The sequence below is a fragment of the Acanthochromis polyacanthus genome, chromosome 2 (genome assembly GCF_021347895.1).
Source record: "Acanthochromis polyacanthus isolate Apoly-LR-REF ecotype Palm Island chromosome 2, KAUST_Apoly_ChrSc, whole genome shotgun sequence".
NCBI classification, from domain to species: Eukaryota; Metazoa; Chordata; class Actinopteri; family Pomacentridae; genus Acanthochromis; species Acanthochromis polyacanthus.
In genome coordinates this window covers 5,407,866-5,432,735 of record NC_067114.1, presented here as the reverse complement: position 1 = coordinate 5,432,735, position 24,870 = coordinate 5,407,866, and the positions used below count along the sequence as shown (strand labels likewise).

At 41.8% G+C, this 24,870-nt stretch overlaps 1 protein-coding gene across 1 annotated transcript in view; it reads left to right on the top strand.

Annotated features, from left to right (window-relative positions):
* Positions 1–24,870, top strand: part of LOC110952088 (protein TANC1-like) — a 40,910-nt gene that overhangs the window by 7,108 nt on the left and 8,932 nt on the right. Inside the window, exons 6-20 of the mRNA XM_051937437.1 lie at positions 636–936; positions 1,655–1,936; positions 9,151–9,267; positions 9,415–9,705; positions 10,584–10,711; positions 13,611–13,842; positions 14,690–14,856; positions 17,922–18,230; positions 21,299–21,499; positions 21,704–21,807; positions 21,930–22,038; positions 22,375–22,497; positions 23,825–24,061; positions 24,348–24,557; positions 24,771–24,852. Coding sequence (XP_051793397.1) covers positions 636–936; positions 1,655–1,936; positions 9,151–9,267; positions 9,415–9,705; positions 10,584–10,711; positions 13,611–13,842; positions 14,690–14,856; positions 17,922–18,230; positions 21,299–21,499; positions 21,704–21,807; positions 21,930–22,038; positions 22,375–22,497; positions 23,825–24,061; positions 24,348–24,557; positions 24,771–24,852 — 2,893 coding nt within the window. The remainder of the gene's footprint in view (positions 1–635; positions 937–1,654; positions 1,937–9,150; positions 9,268–9,414; positions 9,706–10,583; positions 10,712–13,610; positions 13,843–14,689; positions 14,857–17,921; positions 18,231–21,298; positions 21,500–21,703; positions 21,808–21,929; positions 22,039–22,374; positions 22,498–23,824; positions 24,062–24,347; positions 24,558–24,770; positions 24,853–24,870) is intronic.

Sequence of the window (24,870 nt, the reverse complement as noted above, 5' to 3'; positions counted from 1 at the left end):
AAAAGCAACTGCTTTATGTTGTTTGAACACAGCAACATACACTGTAATTGTACATTCATCCAATGTCAGATTTGCCATTTACTGAAATTTGAACATGTAATGGCATTAGGTGTGTAATTCTGACTAGTCCCATCATTCAGACAGTGCTGTTGTATTAATTGGATTTTTGGTGTAGTGTTTCTAAGTACATGGTATTTATACACCCAGTAACCTGTAAAAATACTCCCAGTTCATTTTATCTTTGTGAAATCGTGTCTGTGCACGCTGACTTTTACAGTGACGCTCTACAGTAATTGATTTAGTTTTGAGCACAACCAGCCATTGTTTTTGAAAAAATGGTGAAAATGACAGCCAGGATGAAAATAACTGGAATTATCCTTTCAATTCCTGTCTGCATGCACACTTAGACATACTCAGTCATAATCACACAAAACAGTGTGCATGAAGGCAAACACTGTCACGCAGAGTGAAGAAATGTTGAAGGAGTGGCAAGTGACACTGCTAACTCCCTATACTTTTTAGACAGAAGAAATCCACCTAAATATTGTTCATTGATTTTACTCTTGTATTTCACAAAGCTTTCCCTTGTCTTCATGTATGTCCTAATTTCTTGTCACTCTGCCTTCTGGTTTCAGTGTGACACCTCCGCCCAGGGGGGGAGTCCCAGCTCCACTCTGACCTGCAGCACTGCCTCTCCCTGTTCAGAGAGCCCCTCTTCCACCTTGAGCACCAGTGCTGGAGGCCAGTCTTTGCCCCAGCCTTTACCCTTACCTTCTCCCCACTGTGGCTCGAGCATCAGCCCCAGTGGAACCCTGTCCAGCCCTGCATCCAGCCCTGCGCCTTGTCCTACTCCTGGACTCACTGCTGGGTGCAGCCCTGGGCCTCCATCTCAAAGCCCCACCTCAACCCTGGAGAGCAAGGATAGTGGAATTATTGGTGAGAGCTGCTGCTGTTTATCTTTTGGAAATCCCGTCCAAGTTTTAGAATGACTCATGTCCACATTATATAAGTTCAGATTGTTTTTTTTACACTAGGTGAAGCATTTTCAATGAAAATGCCTAGCCACACATCACTAGAATTTAAAAGACTGAGAGAACAAACATCGCTGGCCCATTTATCATGATATGAAACCATTCGCCTTATCAGAAAACCCAAACACGATTCATCTCTAAATTGCTTCCTAGATGCTGATAGGAAGTTAGATGCAACAGTTGTAAGTCACTGTCAAATGTGCACCCCTACCCCACAGCGAGCTTCTCTATGTTGTCTGTGCCACTTCAGCCTTAAGGCTTCAGCTCCCTCCTGTCAAAACTGGGACACTGCTGTCTTTGTTGCTTATGGGTCTGATTCTCCCAAAATAGGACACTTTTTTCTCCTTAAATAGAGTTTTTATTTATAGTTGAATACAAAAAGCCAAGGGGCGCATCAACTACAATAAAACTCACTGACTGATGAGTTTTGAGTGTATGTGTGAGAACAGATAGTTGTGTTTTATTGTTGACTGAGTAAATATGTTTTGAATTTGAGACTGTTGCTTGGTTTTGGTTCTTTAGTCAGTTTAAAAAAAAAAGAGCAAGTTGACAATTGTGTGCCAGATGTTCTTTAGAAATAGGATTTAGTTTTCTTTTTTAAATATTTCCTTTGCACTGCTCAGCAACCATCACTAGTTCGTCTGAGAATGAGGAGCGCAGCGCTTCCAGTGAGGTTCTGACTAAGGACGAAGGCCCTGGGAGCAGTGCTGGTGCAATGGGCCATGCAAGCGAGGACCGCCATCCTGGGCCAACCAGGGACAATCTGACAGTCCAACCAGATGAGGCCTTACCTAGAACTGACATCATGGAGCCCAGGACTCCGCCAGCACCCAAAAGACCGCTGCCACAGCACCACATACACAGCACTTCCTCCCTTGCGATGCCTCGTCCAAATTCGGTTGCAGGTAAGTTCAAACTTTTGTGTTTTTCTGTCATTAACAGAATGGTTTAATTTTGAAAGAGATTATGGATAATATGCTTTTATACTTTCTTGCTGAAAATTTTAGGAAAGCCATTAGCTAAGCTTAGTGGAAAGATTGGAGGACCAGAAGTAAACAGTTGTCTACAGGGAATAAAAAGCCGCCTACCAACACCGTATAAAGCTCACTAATTAACACGTATTTCCCAGAGTCTTGCTGTCACCTCGAGGTTTGCCAGTCAACTGGCGGAATCTCCAGTAAGTCATTATTCCCGGCCAAGAATTGGTCCCACACAAAAACCCCCATTAAACTAAAATGTGTCATTTTTACACTTTCACTCTTGTATATATTAAACAAAATGATACATAATTAGGGAGGTAGTGAGTGACTAGTGAAAGTTCCCATTATGCTGGATGAAGTAGGTTAATGAGAGAATGAATGCCACAGCTGTGACTCCGGTGATTAATTAATGGACAGATTAATATTGACTGAATGGCATATTGATGGAATTGATTGTTGATTCTTGACATTTTTCAACAACTCATCCAATGTGCTGAGAGCAGAATTTGCAAAATCTCTTTGATGCAGGACTCAACTTAACTGCACCATGTGCTGGTGCTCTACTTACCACTGAGGCTGGATACACACAGTGAGCAGCACCAGTTAAATGTCCTGGGAGGCCTCCAGTTGTCATAAAAATACCCCCCTCCCTCTCCAGTCACGATCTTTGGTAGAGCACGAGGCTCTTTTTCTTCCCTTAGATGTCAGTTCATTTGTGGTCGGAGCAAAAGAAAAGATTCCCCAAGGAGTGGATTCACAGTAACGCCTGCCAGTTTCTTCTGTCAGCTGGTGCTTTCATTTAAGCACCCTAGATGAAATTCAGAATCAAGATGAAGTGAGCCACATGTAGCTGCTAAATTGTACTCCATGCTCATGACAGATTAGACCATAGAGTAAGAATGTACATGCACATTTTGATACAAATTATTAGATGAAATCAAATTATACTTTGATTTATTTCTGGATGGAAATGTTTGTTGTCAGAGCTGCAATATTCTCAAGTAAAGAAAAACTGCCTGCAGGTCAGAATATATTTAATGAACAGAGATTTTATAGATGCATTTTCCACTTTTAAAAACAATTGTGTATGTATTACTGTGTATAATTTATTATGCATAATGAAAATGTTGCTTCTACATTAGTGTATGCAAAACAGCAACATTAAGCAGCAGCAGAACATCAAGAGCAGACAAATGAAAACACAATATGTAGATTACGATCCGTGCATAGTCCATATATTTACATTATCTATAGCAGTGCAGATGTTCAGGTTTAATTTTGCAATTAGTCAATGCATAATTCACAGTTCTTAATAGATGAAGGCTTCATCACCTCACGTAACTACAGTACATGCACTGTCCGACTCTCAGTGTGCTCATGATAATTTGTTTAAGGGGTGGATGCAGTAGGTAATGTTCTCAGAGTTTCCTGAGAAAAATGCTGATTGTTGCAGTGCAAAAGGTAGCCCAAGACAGTTTGCAGAGTCAGTGCAAGTTGCCTGCTTCATTACCCTGCTAGTGAAATGAGACTTGGGCCATTTTGACAGGAAATATCGTACAGTATGATGGGTGCTGGCAGAAAGAGTGCCCAAAGCCCAAAGTCAGAGGTTATCTCCATTGACTACGGTGTTGTCTGTGCTTTCAGTATATTTTCCTTTTATCTAAATTAGTGAGAATTCACCAAAGAGTGGGGTCTGAGATGCTGCAGTAGCAGTCTCTTAAAGTTCTTTATCATGTGAGAGGTCAGTGCTGCTGGCCTACAAAAGCACTGGAGCATCCTGGTTTCGATAGCAGAATGGTGCAGAGGGTTTTCTGCAGTGGAGGGACCATCATTAAATTCAAATGAAATTAATAGTTAAACATTTTGAGAAATATGATTATTTTCTTTCTCAAGGAGAGCTGGATGAGACTCTCAGGCTACACCTTAACCTAGCTTAGCTTGGACAAAAGACTGGAAACAACAGAAATCAGCTAGTCTGGCTCTGCCTGTTATTCTATATAGTTTAAAGACAATAAAAAAATCTCTGAAGACATTTCAAAATTTCAATTTTCCGCACTTCTCTCTACACAAACCTGAGAAAAAATGCATGATTTAAAGCTAGTTTTATTTATGAAAACTAATAGTCTTTCCCAGCTACTACACCAGTAAATGTTTAGCGCTGACCGATGCCACTAGCGAGGCTACTTATCCTTTTACAGTTGTTACATGATGTTTTTCTTTGCACAAATTAAAGCACAACAATAGGAACAGTTGTTCAACACAAAATGACATATTAGCAGGGCAATACTACCTCCACAAAATATTTGTGGCATAGTAGTTCATACTTTGGACAGATGTTTCTCAGCAGCTCAATTTTTTCCCAGGTTACCATTTCTTTGTTGATATAAAACGCCTTCTGGAATTTACTGACAGTGCTGCCCTGCCTTTTCATACAGGTGGGACTAGAGAATGAGGCAACTAATGTTATGTTATGCCTTTCAGGAGAAACTGTGATGGGAGTTAGCATCTGAATTCTAAAAAGGACACATATTGCTCCTATTCCACTGTGTGCTTACGTCCATGGGGCTGGATGAGGATTGTTGAGCTGCCACTTTTAGTCTGAACAGACTTTTTATAAACTTTACAAAACATGAAGGTCTGTTTGGTGTTCACTGAAAAAAAAGAGTAATTTAAAGCTGCAGGAGGCAGAAATCTGGAAAAGACACACAAAAGCATGCCAGAATTTAAAAATACAGCTCTCCTTCTGCAGCTCTACCCTCTCTGTCCTAAATGAATCCCAGACGTGCACAGGCATATGCATGCTATTCAAACACAAAATATAGTCAAACCAAAAGTTAGCTTTCATCTCTTGCTTTCCACAGCACTTGAACTTTACTCTTTTGAATCCAAGTCTTCTGTGTAATTCATTCAGCCGCTACATCCTTTCCCCAAAGAGGACTTTGTTGCTCTATTTATTATCTCACCTGTTCTGGTCTGAAAAGACCTGCGATTGGCCAAAATTTCTCATCACAGACTACAGCCTGAAGCCTGGAAATGGAGCCAAGAGGAGGTACAGAAGTCCAGCTTCCTCCACTTATAATATGCTCAAAAGTTATTATGGAATTTATGCCCAGTGATGCCAAAAAAAACACCCAAAACTCCCTAACCTATTTTAAGTATGCTTTACTGGCCAGTTTACACTGATGCCATTACTCCAGAGAACTATTTCTGACTGCAATTTTTGGTGTTATTGGGAGAATGCATCATAAGTACATATCTTGATACCTTACAAAAAGAAAAATTGGAATTAATCAAATGAATCCCATATATCGCCCAGCAGCCCTACTCCAGCGATAACAGAATCTGCCTGCTGGTGCCTCTAAAGCTCATTAAGATACATAAGATATGTATCTTGTTTGTGAAATCACTTAATTACCTTTGCACACAGCCAGGCTAGCTACTGAGGCTTGTTTCCAGGCTTTGTGCTGATCTAACTGGGTCCTGGATTTAGTTGTAAGCCTCATTTAGACTGCACAATATCAGCGCAATAATAATCAAGTCCAAGGGATGCAAATTGCTTTAAGAGTCAGTGCAAACCCTTCTGCATCCCAAAATTTGTGTCCACATGACATCTATGCTGCAAAGGCAGGGAAGTGCATGTATGGAACATGTGAAGTCAGATTCATGGCGCATGAATGAAACATGTCTTTTAAGTGGAGCAGAAAATAGCACAATTTAGAAGAACTACACATCTGTGGTATTGGCAGCTGTGCGTCTACGGGTCTGCAAAGGAGCGTAATCCCAGCTTAAGTGATGCTATCAGGGATGCTGGGGGCTTGGGCAGGGGCTGCACAGTTGACCTTTAAAGCGATGAAGGATCAACAGGGGCTGCAGGGTAATCAGCTACACTGTCATCTGCAGCTAACATGAAGGCGGTCAGTGTGTGTGGGATAGGTTGGACTGTCAGCGGTGGAGGGATGAGCTGTCCTCGTGTCCCTGTGTCAAACTGGCCGAAAACATGTTTTAACTCGTTCACTGTATCACTGGTCCACTCAGCCATTTGGCCTGGCTGTCTTTCTCATCCCACTCCACACCTCCTTCACACTGTGTTGCCGCAGACTGTGCTCCATCCTCTCACTGTGGATGTTCTTTCAATCCTCAGTTCTCCACTCCTGTTGTTGCTTGACAATTATGGTAATTTCATGCAGGCCCCTGTCCTAAAAGCCTCCTTTCTACCTGTTGGAGGGATTTTATGTTTTCAGCGTTCTACAGTCTATTATTTACTCATCCACAATTTATTTTCTTTTATCATAATTGCAATTTTCACACTGTAATTGATTTATTTTGCACCAAGGAGCCCCTCATTGTCCATTGAGTACTCCACAGAGCAGGCAACATGTGCTCTTAATAGCCCTTTAAATATTATAATTTACAGGTCTCGGCAGCTTTCAGCCACACTGTTGCTGCAGGGTGATGGACACATGTAGAGACAGGAGATATGTGAGAATGTAATCTAATGAGCAAAAGTGAGAACTGTATGTACTGGAGTGTTTTCAAAAAGGCAAGCTCAGTGTGTCTTCTTCGGTGTTATAAATAAAGAGGACGCAGTGGTTACACCATGAGGTAACATGAAACATAGAGAGTGGACAAACACTTTTCATGTTGTGTGGCTCGTGATGATTTGGTGATTTGTCCTGAGGAAGGATGCTTAAGGATGCTGCCGGCCAACTTCTTCAGGCTGTGAATATAATTGCTGCTTTAAAGCTTTAAGCCCTTTTAACGGCTCACATATGTGGTGCTCTTTAAATGCACTGAGATTACCAGTGACTGCATTTAATGTACAGTACATGTGATGTCACTCTTTTGTCCGCTGCCTGTGTGGTCTTTCTATGATATTTTATAGGGTAATGTGACTCGGACCTTTTTCTATCCTCTTCTGAAGGGATTAAAGACAGGTGTAATGCCAGATTTTGAGATTTTACTGAGATTTTTAAAAAAAAATGTATTGTATCAATGACAAAGACCAATACCCATGAATGAATGACATTGTTCCACTAGTCTTTGTTGGTAGTAAAACTATATATTTAAAAACTTATGCTATTTACCGTTTCCTCACATAAACATAGGCACATATCTCCTTCCAGACAACCCAATATTTAAAAATTTAGCTAAAATAAATACTCAGAAGAACATTATTTTTACAAGTTCTCCTATTAAGCACAGACACTTCCAGTTGCAGCATCTGTAATCTTGTTAGTTGGTTCTGTGCCATGCCTGGATTCAGAAACCACTTGGATTAGATTCCCCTTCGTTAACAGAGGAAGAGGCAGCGAAGGAGCAGCCTAAGATTAGACTGGAACAGAGGTTCTTCACTTTATTTCTCACCATCTGCTCCAAAAAGCAGGCCAGCAGCTGGCCAGGAAACTACTAGACTATTCTCTGCATGCTCCAAGGATGTTTCGCTTTTTCACAAATTAAGCAAAATTCAATGAATAACAAAAATGTGGAATTTTCTATTAATTTTTTTTTGTCATCTGCATTTTAATCTGCTTTTTCTGTGCATTTTCTCTTTCACTGTGGACTTCATTTTTTACAGAAAAATAAAGTCCTGCACCTCTACGGAAACAGAACGACTAAGGCTAGAATCAGAGACAAATGAGGACAATCTTTTGTGCAGCCAAAAAACAAAAATAAGAAGTCAAAGAAAAGAACAAGTTTATTTTATTTGACTTCTTATTTTACAAAAACTGGAAAAAAAACCGTCATATCTAACCGTTTTTCACCCACCAGTTTTACAAATGCTTGAAAAGAAAGGTGACTCCACATACTATAAATATTTAATCACTTACCTAAATTTGATTCATAAACTGCGCTCTGTGTATGCACAACCTGCAGTTCAGCTGGAAAGTCCTTGAATTTTTGCTGCAATACTTTCGTTTGCAGCTGAGTCACTAATGACTTCATGGTTGCACTGATTAGTTTGTAATTTAGAGTCTTTTACAGAATGTAGTTGCTGAAAAATCTGTATTTTTAGTGAATTCTTAAACGAGACATGTAAAATATAGTGATTTTGATGAAGTATTGTGATTTTATGGTTGGAGGTTTGGGACCCATCAGCATGTCACAAAGTCCCAAATCCAATATGTCTTAAAATAGAACCCACTTGCCTAGCATGTAAACTGAAAAAAAAAAAAATCATTTCTCCGTAGCCTGTTTAGTAAGCAGAAATTATTACAGCAACCAATAATGCTGTTTTTAGGCTGTTGTGAGTCATTATGATGAGCTGCTGGACTAAAATGTAGAGAGAAATGTTGTCTCCAGCATATTTCGTCCACAAATACATTGCAAACTGCAGTAAATTTGAATTGGCATCTCTCTGACACAGCGTCAACAACATTTACAAACCTGAAATGTTTCAGAGATAGTATCAGTTACAGAACTATCGGTTCAGTTTGCATTACACTGCACTGGCTCTTCCATTTCTCTTGTGTCTCTGTGTTTTACTGCATAAAGATGTTCTATAACAAAAGAAATAGACTTTGTTTTCTGCAGAGGGCCAAATTCAAGATACAGTAAAATGCCCAAAGCATATTTTTCACAAAATCTTGGACTAAAGACTCAGCTTAATATCTTGAAAACTGCAGAAAGTAAGGCTGGCTGACCTGTAATCTCTGTAGTGTGAGTGGGAGGGTGGATAGGCAAATGTGGGAGTAAAGAACTCTCTTTTTTGTTTCTTGCCCATCAGTACAACATGTTCTTTATTATCTCTCATGTTGGCTTGTGTGCAGCTCATTTGGTCATTGCATTAATGAGTTTAATCCTGTTATTGACAGCTGATGCATTTTTGCATTACAGCCGGCGATGTGTTTCCACTGATTATCACAATTTTGATGTCCTGACGTGTGAGACGGTATGAAACATTTCAGACTCATGTGAGCTTGAGATTACAAGATGGGAGAGGAGTTGTTTTCTATTCTTTTCATCTCTCTTGTCTCCTCAAGGTCATGTATCATGAAGAGCAAACGCTGTTTATGTCTCGCGTCTCCATGGATACAATAATTGACTGGAGGATCTGCAGTGTGCATGTGTATCTTTGCACATTTCCTGCACCTCACGCTCTCACACTTTGAATTCATTCCCCACCTGTTTTCTCTTTGCAGCAACAAGCTCCACTCGACTGGAGGATCTGAGTTATCTGGACAACCAAAGGGCTGCTGGGCACAGGAGCTCTGTCCGCAAACACAACACAGCTGGACGCACAAGTGATGACGCCAAAGGTATTTTGTGGCTTCACCTTGGGGTAAAAATCAGTGTGTATATATAGCTTGTGTGGACCTTGTGTGGCACGTGGATTCACTACCCCAGTATTACCTCAGTTCATCTATTCACACGTAGCTTTAACTCTGTCCTCTCCCACTGTCCAGGGAGATTGGTTCCATTCAAACAAGCCGATATCATGCTTAAACCGCTGCTGTTTGAAGTCCCCGGCATCACAGCGGAAACGCCTTTCGTCGGCCGGGATTGGCTCTTTACACGTCTGGAGGAGGTCCTGAGAAAAACGAGCAGCTGTGAGGGGCGCGGTGCCGTCATTGTTGGTAACGCAGGATCCGGCAAGACCGCCATCATCTGGCGGCTGGTGACGCTCAGCTGTCACGGTATGCGCACGCCACAGGGAGGTCCCATCATCCCTCACAGTCCCGGCTCCTCCCCTAAATGTAAGACTCCTGTTTTTACTCCCAGCAGTGCAATCTGCTTCTTATGTCCTGCTCCAAACATTCACAGCAGAATGCTACAAGTTGACTTCATACATTCTCCGGCATGCTCAAGTAAAGTCAGATTTTTGTAAGGTATTGAAAGCAACATTGCTTTTTGGGCAAGACTTAGTAACTGGGTCACGTACTCTTCTTTCAAGTTCTCCCCTGAGGTTTCTCTGCTGATTGCAGTTGTGTAAAAGGAGTGAGATTGTTGTTTTTTTTCCTTGTCAGGAGTGGCACTGGCACTGCTCTTTTGTCCGGGAAAAAAAGAGAAAAATCAACAAAAAAGAAATCGACCTCTCATTCGAAAAGATTTTATACATGAACGAATGATGAATGCTGCTTTTTAAAAATGAAATGTGGCATGCTTGGTGTTGTAAAAGTAAGAATGGCCACAGATGCAGATTTTTCGTTACATCACCTGCTTTCAGCCTTTATCCTGTTGTACAATAAGACATACTGTTCAGTTTACAGGCTGACGGCAAAGCAGTGCAGAAGAAGCAGGGTGCCATTCATTTTTCAGCACATTTGCATTATTTATCGATACCTGTATTGTATGTTGTCATTTGAATTCAAATTTAACTGAGGGTATAGCATGAGGTGCGAGGAATCCGTGCTGCGGGTCATTGAAACAAACACTCGTGCATCCATCTAATGTGGTTTCGCTCAGTGTCGGGGTTTCCAGTCTTGCTCACAGATCCACTAATTAACTGCAGCAGTTTAATTGTGCTTCTTTATCGGCTTCACGTCTGACATTCCCGTACTTACACCTGAGATTTCATCTAACGAGTGTAAATGGCAGCTTTGTGTTTGTTGTTGTTGCTTTGCGCTCCGTTCAGGTGGGGATAGGCAAGGAAAAGCAGCTTCTAAACAGCCAGCCGATTCCCAGCCCAACCAGAGTGCTGCTGCAGGAACAAGCGATAGCACAGCGCAGAGGAAGGAGGCTGTCAGATGCCTAGCTGCCAAGGTAACTCAAAGCACACTCATGTTATTATTTCTGTTCTTGCAAGGGCCCGCAACTGCAAATTTCTCCCACAAATCTAACCTAAAAGCAATATCACATCATTTCAGAAAATGTGCTTATGTGCTTTTCCAGGGGAGTCAGATGAGAAGATTGACACCGCTCTCATATCCGTCTGTTAAATGTGAGGCCATTATCTTGGCTTATAGATGGAAAACAGGGAAACACCAAGCCTGACTCTCTCAAAATCCACCTACTAACACCTCCATCGCTCACTAATTATCATATTATATCGTTTGTTTAATTTGCATAGATGTGTAAAAAGGACAGTTCTTCAGAAAAGATTGTTTCTTGGCTTGGAGCAGTTTGCCAGAAAGCCAAAAAAAGTTACTTGCTTATGAGAGCAACTTCAGCACATAATGACAACAATTTCCATTTTTTTCACTTTAGTTTTGGTGCAAAATGAATAAGATTCATCCTGTTAGTGAGCTATTGGTGAGCTTTAGAGGGTCTGGTAGGCGGATGTTGATAACAGTTAGCGGTTTCACCCTGTTTCCAGTGTCTGTTTTAAGCTTAGACTCGAGACTGGAATCGATCTTCTCATCTCCCTGCAAAAATTCAAATAAGCAATTACGAAATCAGAGCTACAGGCTAAATGCTAACCTTGACTTTGAATGTAGCCAAGACCCTTCCCAGATAGCAAACTATGGGTGAATCAATGTTGAATCTATGTTGAGACCTAACGTCGAAATTATACTGAATGCGCAAGGTTGATAAAATGTTGAGTCAACGTTTGCTTACATAGATTACATGTTTGCAAACATAGATTCAACATTAATTAAACATTGACCTGTCAAACATTTTAATTAAACCAAAATACAACGTAGATTCAATGGTATCTTTTAAACACAAACTTCAATGTTGACAAAATGTTGTTGAATCAACGTTGATCCAACCATCAGTCTTCAACCGTAACCACAATTCAACCTTCTTAACCCTAATTCAACATTGATTTAACATCTTTTGCTATCTGGGTAAAGTGTGATTTATGGTTGAAAAGCAAACGTTGACTCAATATTTTATCAACCTTGCGCTTTCTGTATAATTTCGATGTTAGGTCTCAACATAGATTCAACATTGATTCACCCATAGTTTGCTATCTGGGTTGTAACAGACCTTTAAAAATGTAAGTTGTAGCCAAAATTTCCACACTTTCCCAATGTTTTACTCTCAAAGACTAAAATAAAATCTCAATTTGGTCCTTGCAAAGATGCAACATCACATAACTGCATGACACATTTCGGCGTAGTTTTTACTCTGTGCTGAGCAGACTGCTGACTCACCTGCAGTTACAACAGACAAAGGGAAGAAATTGCATTTGCATTACAGGAATGCCCTTCGATTTATCAAATTTCATAGGTGTTTTGATAGCCCTGCTTTGTTTCCTGCACCCCTCTCACAAGACTCGTAAGTATGGTAATGTAATACAGCATCACAAACAGTACTGCAGGGAGCTATGACTTTTACAAGCCTTCACAAAAGACTTAAGAGGGATCACTTCAAAGACATAAACGCAAATCAGCATTGTTCCTTATGTTGAAAGAGCTACGAGGCTGCACATCTGTGATACGAGGCTTTAACGCAAGAGTACATGTAGAACATGCAGCTGACTGCATCACACGGATGACATGGAAGCTTCTAAATTTACTAACTTGGCCTCAATAAGAGTTTCCATGGGAACTAGTCGGAGTACTTGTGATTGCGAGGATGCATGCTCAAATGTAAAATCATTGATAATGTTGTATGTGAAGGTCGAGGCTGGGATCTATAAAGCCCTGAGTGACTGGTTAAGGTGCATATTTTTCTGCAAAAAAATGCACTTAAAGCTTACAGATAACTGCCTTTATGTTCTCAATATATATTTAAGTTTTATTCCTCAGAGTCTTTTACCTTTCAGGCTGCTGCTTGAAAAAAAAAAAAAAGACCCGTGTTTGCTTTAGAGATGTTCTTCAGTCATCTGCTGAATGGAGCTCCAGCTGAGTTTCATGAATGGAAACTATGTTATGACTCATCTCCCTGTGTGATGTCTGCATTTATTTTTGTGTGCTTATGTATTTGTGTTATTTCATTGTAGCCTCTCTTTTTTATACCGTCTTAGAGATGGTTTTTCTCCCTTTTTATGTCTTTCTTCAAGGAATATGCGCAGAGTATTCATCTGAACAAACACAGAAAGCATCTGAATTTGTGCAGTAATGTTTTTTCCTCTCCCCTAACTGACAGTTTATGCTTCAGACAACACTGCGACAATTTTTCTCAGTCGTTCTTCAGTCGGTGTGAATGGAAGAAATGTACACACAAAGCTGCAATCAGTTGACTGCACTCTTTACAGAACTGACAAAATATGCCTCAAGGATAAATGTCCACGAATTTGTTTTGAACAAAAAGAAAATAGAAACTCCTGACTTTAGATCTTGGCTCATGTTGATCAGTTTCAGATTCTTTCTTCAGTTTTAAAATAATCAAGATGATTGTTGTCTGCACACTGCAGACAGGAACAACAAGATGACTTTTCATGATCGAGATTTGCTAAAATGTACAAACAGCAGAAGAGGTTTTTTTTTTTTTTAGAATTTTCTTAATAGCTTCTTATTCCCTTTTTCACTGACATGCCAAACAAACTTTACAATGATCTGTTCTTTTACCTCCTGCTCTGTATGCATTGGGAAAATTACTTGGCTTCATACAATTCTTACATGTCTTCTCCCACTGTTTCAATACGTTCCTCTTACACTATATTTTCCATATTATTACAATTCTGTCAGTTAGACCCAGGTCCTGATACCTTTGTAAAACATAAAGATTTAGTTAGCAGCTTTGAATTTCACCTTCCTCTTTGTCCTTCCAGGTGGTAGCCTACCATTTCTGTCAGGCTGACAACACCTACACTTGCCTTGTACCCGAGTTTGTGCACAGCATCGCCGCCCTGCTGGCCAGAGCGCCGCAGCTCGCCGCGTACAGGGAGCTGCTTATACAAGAGCCTCACTTACAAAACATACTCAGCTTGCGTTCCTGCGTTCAAGACCCCATTGCGGCCTTTCGAAAGGGTGTCCTGGAGCCCATAGCCAGCTTGCACAAGGGTAATGAGGTCCACACACACTTTAAGACAAATGTGATATTCAAATTTAAAGACCTTTTAAAGTTTAAAACAGTATCTGTTAAGGTGGGAAACTGTCTGCTCCCCTCACTCTGCAATTAGGGTGCTGGTTGCCCATCTCCTGTGTGAAATAGCCCAGTAATGACTCCATGATGGGCTCATAGATTATTTTCTCTTGTTAAGGTCAAAGATTTGAAACACTGGAGAGTATGAAACAGATGCTTGGTCATTTACATAGGAAAATGATGAGTGTTATTTTAGCCCGAGTGAATCATCAGCATCCCACGGGATTTCAAGGTCACAAATACTTGGGGGAGGCTTTGAATGTTATGGGTGTATTAGCCAGCTCAGTTTCTCATGATACAGTCAGTGGGTTAGATTGATGCGTTATTATGGCCAGGCCCTCCACAGTCTGAGTAGAGGAGTGTTTTGTCTACTCCATCTCTATTAAGCAGGTTAGAAAAAAATTGGAGAGCCCTCGTGTGAGTGAGCGTGAGTGCACAAGTCCTCACAGATGCTTTGACAGCTTAGATGATGTGAAACATGATGGATATGTCCTGTTTCAAGCTAATAAACAACAATGGCCTCTGGCCCCTTTCAGCAGATTACAATCAATATCAGCAGTTGGTGCTTTTCTTAATATATTCTGTAGTGGAAAACAAAGATGGACCAGTTTTATACATAAAAGGCTTCGGATAAAAACCACCACACATTCTTTCTTTGATTCCCCATTATGCACTCTTTGCAAGGCAAATGAAATAATGAAATGTGTGCAATGATTTATTGTGCTTCAGTCTGTTTGTGCTCTCTTTTTTTCTTTGTGTATTCAGAGCGGAGGCTACCTGACGAGGAATACATTATATTGGTTGACAGTCTTAACGAGGCTGAATTCCATAAACCAGACTATGGGGACACTATTGCTACCTTCATCACCAAAATAATCTCCAAATTCCCCCTCTGGCTCAAGTTGGTGGTCACCGTCAGGACTGGCCTGGTGGTGAGTGAGATTATTTATGTTCCAGGTTTATTGTGACCACTAAAACACCTCACACCTGTCTTTAATGGCTGGTACACCCACATTAAAACTCATTTATTTATTTATTATCTCGCATTACAAGGGAAGTGAACGGGTGGGTGTTTTTCTCTGGGTGCTCTGGTTTCATCCACACCACTCAGAAATTGTCTTTAGGTGTGACCATGTGAGAAGATGTTTAGCCACAGCATTAAAACCACAGGGCTAATGTTGTCTAGGTCCCCATTGTGCTGCCAAAACGGCTCTGAACCATTGTGACAGGACCTGGTGTTGTCCTGTGGTGTCTGGCACCGGGACACTGGCAGTGAATTTTCTGGTTCAAGTTAGAGCCTTCATGCGCTTTCAGCATGCTCAGTGCTCAGAGCAACATCCATGTAAAGGCCAGGACCCAAGGTTTCACAGCAAAACATGGCATTATATTGAGATCATAGGCATCAGTTTAAGGGGGGACGGTGGGGATGTGTCCCCCCACTTTTTGTCAGGGGTCATTTTGTCTCCAACACATTCAAATTCTTCACATGTAAGCCGTTGTAAACCCAGTTATTTTCAGCAGTGTAGAAAATTCCGACGCTCCTGAACGCACCATCCGCACTCGGCCGAGAGTTGCACAGACATGCAGCACACCTTCGTGAGGTTAAAAAAAAATGTGCAGATGCTAAATTTGCGCCCGTGCCAAGTGGAAGCTCCGACCAGAGGCGTGCAGGGGCAAAATTTCGGCCCGGGAGAATTAGTACTATAGTGGCCCACAGACCCCTCTACCCGCATGTACTGATAGCTCAACAGGTTGAGCCTCCGTCTTTGGGGCGGTGGTTGTGAGTTTGTGCCCAGCTTGTGGCATTTTGCCACCGTTCTTCGACATTTTCTCAAAGTGCTGTCTTACCAACGACACGGAAGCATTTGAGAAAAGCAGGCGTGCTGCACCAATGCTAAACTTTGATCTCAAGTAGAGGGCCACAAAATATCGTCCCACGGGCCGCAGTTGGCCCGCGAGTTTGAGACCCATGATTTAAAGCATTATTATTATTATTATTATTATTATTATTATATGACTGGAGCAGCCCAACAATAAAGCGGCCCACCGTGGATATCCCCGGTGTTCCCAATTACCCAGCACGCCACCCAGTGTGTGCATTTCCATCTGACAATGGCTGTGGTCTCCATCCCCCCCACTTTTAAAAACAAACTAACGCCCTTGATTGAGATGATAAATATCTTAATTCTGTGGATGATTATTGTGTATTGCTGTTGTCATAGACTATTATTAAAACCTGATAATGGAATCCAAGATGCCATCTATTCTTTTTAAATATAATTACTCATTGTGCAGATCAACCAAAAAAAAAAAAAAAACATGAGGCCACCTCCTGGTTTCTTTCCACACATTTGTGTCTCTCTCCCTGGCCAAATCCATTAAGTCCAGTGCAGTGAGTGGTATTTTTCCACAAGTATGGTGACCCAGTAAACGTTTTACAGCAAATTCTTTTGTAATGCTGGTCTTTGGGGGAAATCCTTTGGGAGCACAATGCCATTTAATTGTTATGATTTATTTTACTGTACAGCACTTTGGTTGGCCTTAGGCCTTTAAAAGTGCTTTATAAATAAATCTGACATGGACATTTTTGGTACAGAATCAGAGTTGGCCACTTGCTGATTGATGAAACGGTGTTCTTAATGTGGATGGAAGTGTATTTCCAGAATTTGCGCTGGATAATTTGGAGATCTTATTACCGCAACCAGAAACAAGTATACTGTTTCTGGAAGAAGATGCTCCTGAATTATTTAAATGTCATTTTTCACCGCTTTCAGTTGTCCAAATAATAGTTCACTCACATGTAGATTCTTGTTTTTTTTTCTTTTGCATCACTTGTTATTGAACTTTTAGTACTTTTGCAGCGCTTTTATGCCAGATGAGTACTGGCTACTTTTGCTAGTTAAAGGTAGATAAATAAAAGTACCTTAATAGCTAGCTACAACTTGATGTGAGAAAACAGGACTGTGTATTTTGGGTGAACCAGCCCCATTAAGTTTCACCTTGCCTCACATTACCCAAATCACAGAGGTATTACTAAAACCTGCTTCTTTTGTGTTTGCTCCCTCTACCCACTGTGTAGTTTTAGGTTTTGCTTTTACCGCCATGGTTAAGACAGTGTGGCGTTTGGCAGCGGTGCTCTCTCTAGTCTGATGCATTTTCTCAATCCGTTCGGTAATCCCACCAAACAGCGGACGCATCTGTCCAATGCCAAAGCCAAGCCTCCAAATGCTGCACGGATTACGCCCTGAATGGATGGTAATACTACTGGGAGTCTGCTGGGAGTCTGGAGCTTGACAGCCAGCCAGCTGGTTACATAATTGGATTAGTGCTTCGGAATACACAAAACACATTTGGGGTCATTTTCTTGGTGATGCATTTGAAGTCAGCAAGCATTAAGTATCAAAATTTAAAGATGAAAGTACAGCTGTTATGCCACTCTAGCAGTATCCACACTTGCTGATTGGATCATTGTTCCTTTTTAACCAGCCATTACACAGGAAGTGCTCCACTCTCGTATAACAACCTGGATAATTCGCATTGGAGTGCTACGAAGGGGTTAAGCGGAGCGCCATCCGTGACGACAAGTCAATTGCCGGTCGTTGAACCAAAATGTCAGTCTTCGTTAATGAGGAACTGAGCTGCTAAAACATGCTTCTTTTTTTTTGATCAGTCATAGCTGGTTTTGGCCGGTGTTAAGCAGCTGAGGATGGCAAGAGAGGAGATGAAATGTGAATCTGAGAGATGCCTGTGAGCAATGTTGGAGCTTGAGTCATTGTCACACTATTTACTGTACTGTATCCCATGGCACTGCGTGAGTCAGAGGCAACAGCATCTCAGGAATGGGTCTTGATTTTTTAGTATTTTTAATTTGTCCTCAGCTAATGCGCCAAAGACACGCTACCTACAATTCTTTAAATATTTAAAGTGTTTGTGCCTGAGTGTGGCATTAGATTTAATGGTGCTTCACTGATAATCTGGCCGTGTTCTTCTACTGCAGGAAATCACCACCCTTCTTCCTTTCTCTGGCATTTCTCTGGACATCTTGCCAGACAGCAGTGATCTGGGAGCTGACCTCAGTGACTACATCCATCACCGGGTCAGCAGCAGCACCCAGGTTGCCACGAACGTCACCACGCCAACAGGCTCTGCCCCCGATCCGCTGCTCCTCAGCAAGTTCAGCAGCCATCTGTCAACACGCAGCCATGGCTCCATCCTCTACCTTCAGCTGACCCTGGATCTATTCCACAAAGGCCACTTGGCTCTGAAAGGAGGAAATTACCTGGTCGTGCCTGTCTCACTGTCAGAGGTCAGATATCCAGCAAGCAAGAGCTATTTGTCCCCAGAGATATTGTGCTGTTGCCAGGGTTACCTGGAAGCTCTGCTAATTTTAAAAAGGCTGAAATTATGATTTAATTTTTTTTTTTTAAAGAAGCAAATATATCCACATACTGAGTCAGCTGTCACACATCAACACCATATGGTTCAAGTGTGCAGAAAAACTGGGTCATTTAAACAGTCACGTAAAAGCCAAGGATTACTCTTTCACTCATTTTTACTCAAGGTGTATATTGGTTGCTTATATCAGCTATGAGTCTCCTTGATTAAAAATATTCAATATTGGTATTGCTCCTGGGGCTGCACAGTGAAGTAGTGGTTAGCACTTTTGCCTTGCAGCGAGAAGATCCCCGGTTCAAATCCCAGTCTGGGCCTGGGATCTTTCTGCATGGAGTTTGCATGTTCTCCCTGTGCATGTGTGGGTTTTCTCCGGGTACTCCGGCTTCCTCCCACAGTCCAAAAATATGCTGAGGTTAATTGATTACTCTAAATTGCCCGTAGGTGTGAATGTGAGTGTGATTGTTTGTCTGTATATGTAGCCCTGTGATAGACTTGCGACCTGTCCAGGGTGTCCCCTGCCTTCGCCCGAGTCAGCTGAGATAGGCTCCAGCACCCCCCGCAACCCTAGTGAAGATAAAGCGGTGTATAGAGAATGGATGGATGGATGGTATTGCTCCTATAAACCCATATTGGTCGTTTCCTGATGGGTACATTGTTGGAGCATGTAGTATCTGCTACTTTTTGTGGTATAGTGTGCTCGGACACCGAAAAGGTTGCAATGGTTGAGTTATCAGTTCACTTAATGTGTAAACCACAGTATTTAATTCTCTAGAGTTGAAGAGATTCAACTTTTAGTGTGTTTGGGTGTGTGGACAAGTCCACGGTCGAGCACTTAACAGTCCTCAGTCGTCCTGGTGAGCTTTCTGTTGAGAACTGGCATCTTGCCCGAGGCTGAAGATCCACAAAATCCACACACACGGTACACAGGCAAGGGAAATATTGTTCAGGCATGATTTTCACAAGAACAGAGCAGAAAGTGTAGCCACACACAACTCAGATCAGTAAAAGATAGAAAATGACAGGATCAAAAACTTCATGCAGAGCGCCAAAAATAGCCCACAGCGACTAAAGTAAAATGGCAGATGCATTTTGCCGTTACATAATCATCAGTATAAATTAGGACAACACATGAGCAGGTGTTGCTGTACAAACAGAGGTAAACAGAAATGTAATGTTCTAAATTTCTGGATAATGAATGTGTAAAAGCGAGCATAAAGGTGTGCTAAACGTGTAGCCCTTGGTAGAGGATGGTGCCAGTTAAAAGCAGTACCGCATGCAGAAGTATAATATGGACAATTTAGTCAAATTAGATTCTTGATAAAGTGTCTTTAATGCTTACACCAGTCATTTTGAACTGGTTCCTTTGCTCTTGTTTTTGCCATTGCTGCTACCATGGATGTTGCATGTAAACTTCCAAGAAGGTTATTAATATTCTAAAGATTGAGAATCCACAGTATCTAATGTTATGTGACACATCAGCTTTTAAAACCATGTTGGGATAAAAAAAAAAAAGGAAGCCGACATGCTGGCTAGCTTCTGTCGTTTCCTTTTGTAGTGGATGCTTGCTTTGATCCAGAGGGCTGTACGATGAAGTGAGATTAATGGGTTAAGGAGGTATGTTAAGTCTAAAGCCGGAGTTTTACATTTTTTAAGATGGCTCTCTTTTAACCTGACTAGATCACCATGGCAACCGATGCTGCACAGGTAACCTGCTCTGAAGAAGGTTATATTATGTACAGAATTTGGGATTTAAAATCAGCAATTAAAAGCGCCTTTAATCCTTTTTTCTGACGATGCTTTCAATGAGAGATTCTCAGCTGAGCATGTGGGTTACATCTTCCAACCTATTGAGCCACATGTTAGTAATGCCACTAAATGAAGCCGTGCAGTTACAGCAGCACAAACTGCATGCATCTAGTTGCCATGGGAATCTACGTGCATTCAGTTAGTGATGCAGAAATATGTTTTTATGCTTGGTCCTGATTTGCTGTTAAGTCAGTTTTACACAGTTGGTATTGCAACTAATAGAGCACAGATTAGAAAACTGATTAGTCAGTCGGTATTTTTCACAGAGGATTTTCAATCAGGTTAGCGCTTTCCCTCTGCAGCTAAAAGATCGCCAGTTCACGTCTCGGCCTTTCTGAGATCTTTCTGCATGGAGTTTGCATGTTTTCCCTGTGCATGCATGGGCTTTCACCAGCTTTCTAAGGCTTCCTCCCACAGTCCAAAAACTTTGAGGTTAATTGGTGATTCTAAATTGCCTGTAGTTATGAGAGTGTGATTGTTTGTCTGTACATGTAGCCCTGCGATAGACTGGCGAACTGTCCAGGGTGTCTCCTGCTTTCGCATTAAGTCAGCTGGGATAGACTCCAGCACCCCCACGACCCTAATGAGGATTAAGCGGTGTATTGAGGATGGATGGATGGATTTTCAATCAGTAAAATCAATTTCACTTTCATTTGGCCAAAAACTCCAGTGATATCCACCTATTCTTAATATTTCACAGTTTACTGCAGGCATTCCTCTAGTTGCCTTATTTTCAGTATAGGAGCTTTTGCCTTAATAATTTTATATATTTTTCACAGTTCTCAATTAAAACAAGCCATCCCTTATGATTGAAGTAACTGGAACATCATCGGTCCATTTTGTGCAGAAATGATGTCTAACGCCCCCTTTTAACAAAAAGCTTGGGTAACAAACAGTTTATGAGCACCACTGCGATACCCATTGCTTCTGGGGTTTTAGGTTGAACTTGCTTCATTGTAAACTTGTCTAAAGATTGTTTTCAAATCAAGTGCATCATTCCCTGAAAGCAACATTCTGGCTAGCAACAATTAGTTATGAAACTACATAAATATTTTGAAATCATTCTTTGTAAAGTGATGTTTTAACTCCAACATTCCATTTGTTTTATTTTTACCAAAAACTACGTGTTTTTGCAGCCTGATAGCATCGCTAACAGAACTTCCTATCTGTTAGGTGTACCTGCTGATGTGTCGTGTGAGCTTTCCGGATAAAGAAGTCTTTGAGCGGGTGCTTCCGGTGCTAAATGTGGCACTGGCGTCTCTGCACCCACTGACTGATGAACAAATGTTCAGGGCACTGAATGCAGGCAGTGTGAGGGGGGAGCTGGAGTGGAAGGACTTCCAGCAGAGATTAGACAGCCTGGCTGGATTCATGGTAAGACGTGATATAACTGCATGAAAGAGTCCAGAATGATTCAAAATCTTCTTTTGGTTTGAATGCTGTGTTAGTTATGCGGTGAAGTGAAGCATTTATATTTGAGGCTTTAGAGGCAGCACTGAGTGTCTGGATGGACAATGAGATCACATCAGTTAAGTGTGCCTTTAACTTAGGAATCTTTTTTATCACTTGTGCTTGTAGGTTCGCCGCAGAGATGGCACACGGATGCTGTGTCATCCCTCCTTCAGAGAGTGGCTTGTGTGGAGAGCTGATGGAGAAAGCAGTGACTTTCTCTGTGACCCCAGGTGAGGCTCAGATAAGTCAAAAGAATCTTAACATTCATGTACTATAAATCAGTTTTGCTAAAGTAGATATTTTGTTGATGTGGGCCATTTTTGATTCACAAATGTACTGTACACGTGTGCAGGAGTGGCCACGCTCTCCTGGCGTTCATGTTCTCCAGACAGGAGGGCAAACTGAACCGGCAGCAGACTATGGAACTGGGACACCACATCCTCAAAGCTCACATATTCAAGGTAACAGGAACTGCAGTACTATGTACATTACTTGATATGTAGGTTTATGACTGGAACCAACAGTACCTAAACCCATGATTCCCAAAGGTTTCACATGAACAAGATCCTACACTTTACTGTGTACAACTAGTGTAGAGTGAACTCCAGGCCTCTAACATCACCTACTCACATTAGCACTATCCATGTGCATAAACACCCACAGTGTATACCCTACTGCTCGCATGCATTGCTCGCACTCTGGGAGGCATTCCAAATTTTGCACCACAGATCTCATCTGAGCAAGCGTAATCTCCCTCTCCTTCTCTTTCTGTTTGTGTCTCTCTCACACATTCACAGGGTCTGAGTAAGAAGACAGGTGTGTCCTCCAGCGTTCTTCAAGCCATGTGGGTAAACTGCAGCACAGACAGTCTGTCCGCTGCACTGGCCTCCCTGAGGAACCTGTACACACCTAACATCAAGGTGACACACCGCAGTGTTCTACACCAGGGGTGTCAAACTCATCTGAGTTCAGGGGCCAGATACATCCTAATTTGATCTCAAATAGGTCGGACCAGTAAAATAAATAAATAAAATAAAATAAATAAATTCAGTTTCAACAATATTATACTTCAGTTTATCATTTACACATTACAACATTGTTACGTTTCACCCCCCCTCTTGTCTCCGATGAAACTAAATCAACCATGGTTGGCAACGGGTGAAACTAACAAAAACTGCACAAACAAACAGAAAACGGGGTTCTGTGGTCTAAAAGAGGATAGTGTGTTTGAATACCACTAAATCTACCAAGGTGGTAGACCAAACAAAAAATAAAACCCCTTAAAAGAAAAGCATTCCCCAAAACAAAAGCAAATCAGTGCTGGGTTCTGTGCACTGACACGACACAAAGACAATTAGGTTCCCATAAGAAGGCCAACTGATGGTGTCAAACCTTCCAGGTCACCTACCCCCCAACCATCTGAGCAGTTGTGAGATCCCTCCTTATATTCCCGCCCAGCTGATTGGTAACAGCACACAGCTGAGTTCAGTCACACAGGTGCAGCAGACTGAGCTGATCTGAGAGCCAGGCTGTGAACTTTCCAAGTCAACTTACAGATCACAGAGCATCTGGGGCAAAACATTTAGTCACAGGTATCTGGAACTGAATGATACAGTATTTTACCTTAAAAAAGACAAAAGACAACAAAAACAAGACAAAATATTACAAAAATGACACAAACAAAATGAAAACAAATGAGACAAAACAAAACAAAAGAGACTAAAAATTAGACAAAAATGTTACAAAGCGACAAAAAATGGACACAAATGAGACAAAAAATATGCAAATGACACAAATGACAAAAGCATGAAACAAAACAACAAAAACGATACAAAAACAATGAATAAAGTGGAACACAAAATGACAAAAATGAGAAACAAAATGGCAAAAACGTGAGACAAATGACAAAAGTCAGACAAAAAACAACAAAAACTAGACAAAATATTACAACAATGAGACACAAAATGACAAAAGAATAATGGGCACTCTGGTATTTTCTTTATAGTCAAAACAACTTGTCATGGTGTAGGAATTATTTTAAATCTATACTTTCACAAATTTACCATTTGCAGTTAATGTCTTCTCTGTAATTTTTACACTTTGAGGGCCAGACTGGACCCTGTGGCCGGCCGCTTTTGGCCCGCGGGCCGCATGTTTGACACCCCTGCTCTACACTGAAAAACAAAAAGAACACTCTTCCACTTCATCTGTCATTCTGAAGAATGCTCTTTTATTTTCATTCTTTAGGTAAGTCGTCTGTTGATGCTAGGTGGCGCTAGCGTGACCTGGTGTACAGAGGTGATAGGACATGCTCCCATCCTGGCTGTCCACGCCCACCTGGGGCACGTGGAGATGGTCGCTCTGCTTCTTGAAATGGGCGCTCCTGTCGATGGGACCACTGACAGCGGCATGACGCCCCTCTGTCTGGCCGCCGCCGCCGGACACGCCGACATTGTCAGCCTGCTCTGCAAGAAAGGAGCCAAGGTCGGTGTCTTTTCTGCAGAAACAGGAAGACAGAGAATTGTGGGTTTGGAGGGCGTAACCGACATAATTACCATGGACACATCAGATTTTAATCTGTGACAGGACACTCTGTCTCTTAGCATCTTTACACCAGTGATATCCTGAACTGCTCTGCTTTTACATTCACCACAGTTTCAGGGTCTATTTTGGGAGACGGATGACATAAAGAGGGCCGATCTAGGCCAGCGTATTACAGGACCGGCCAGGACCAGTGTTGTAAGTCCTTCTGTGTACCCCTTTGTGCCAGGTGGGCCATGCTGATAAGAATGGCCAGTGTGCGCTGGTCCACGCTGGGCTGAAGGGCCATGCAGAAATCATCAACATCTTGCTGGGCCAGGATTGGGGAGCAGAGATTCCCACTGACCCACAGCAGCACCACAGTAATGAGAGTGTGACTGGGAAAACACAGGCAGCACAGCAGGCAGTTACAGCTGCAGCGAGCGTGGGCCACACACAGGTATGTATCGCATCTAGGCCCTAATAACAGAGCATTTCTACCACTCTGCTGAAATTCATCTTCATGTAGAGCATGCTGCCTGTCCTTGGCTGACGCAGAGGATTTATTAGATGTTGTTTGTTATTTTCGGTGGTGAAGGTCTGCCGGTGCTTTGGACTGTTTTCTGCACAGCAAGTCAGCAATAGAGGACTGTAAAATTGTGTTTTCCTGCAGGTGGTGAAAAGCTTGCTGGACTTGAAAGATGAACAGCTGGCAGTGCAGATGGACGCTCACGACTCACTCTGGGGAGAAACGGGTGCATTTCTCCTATCAG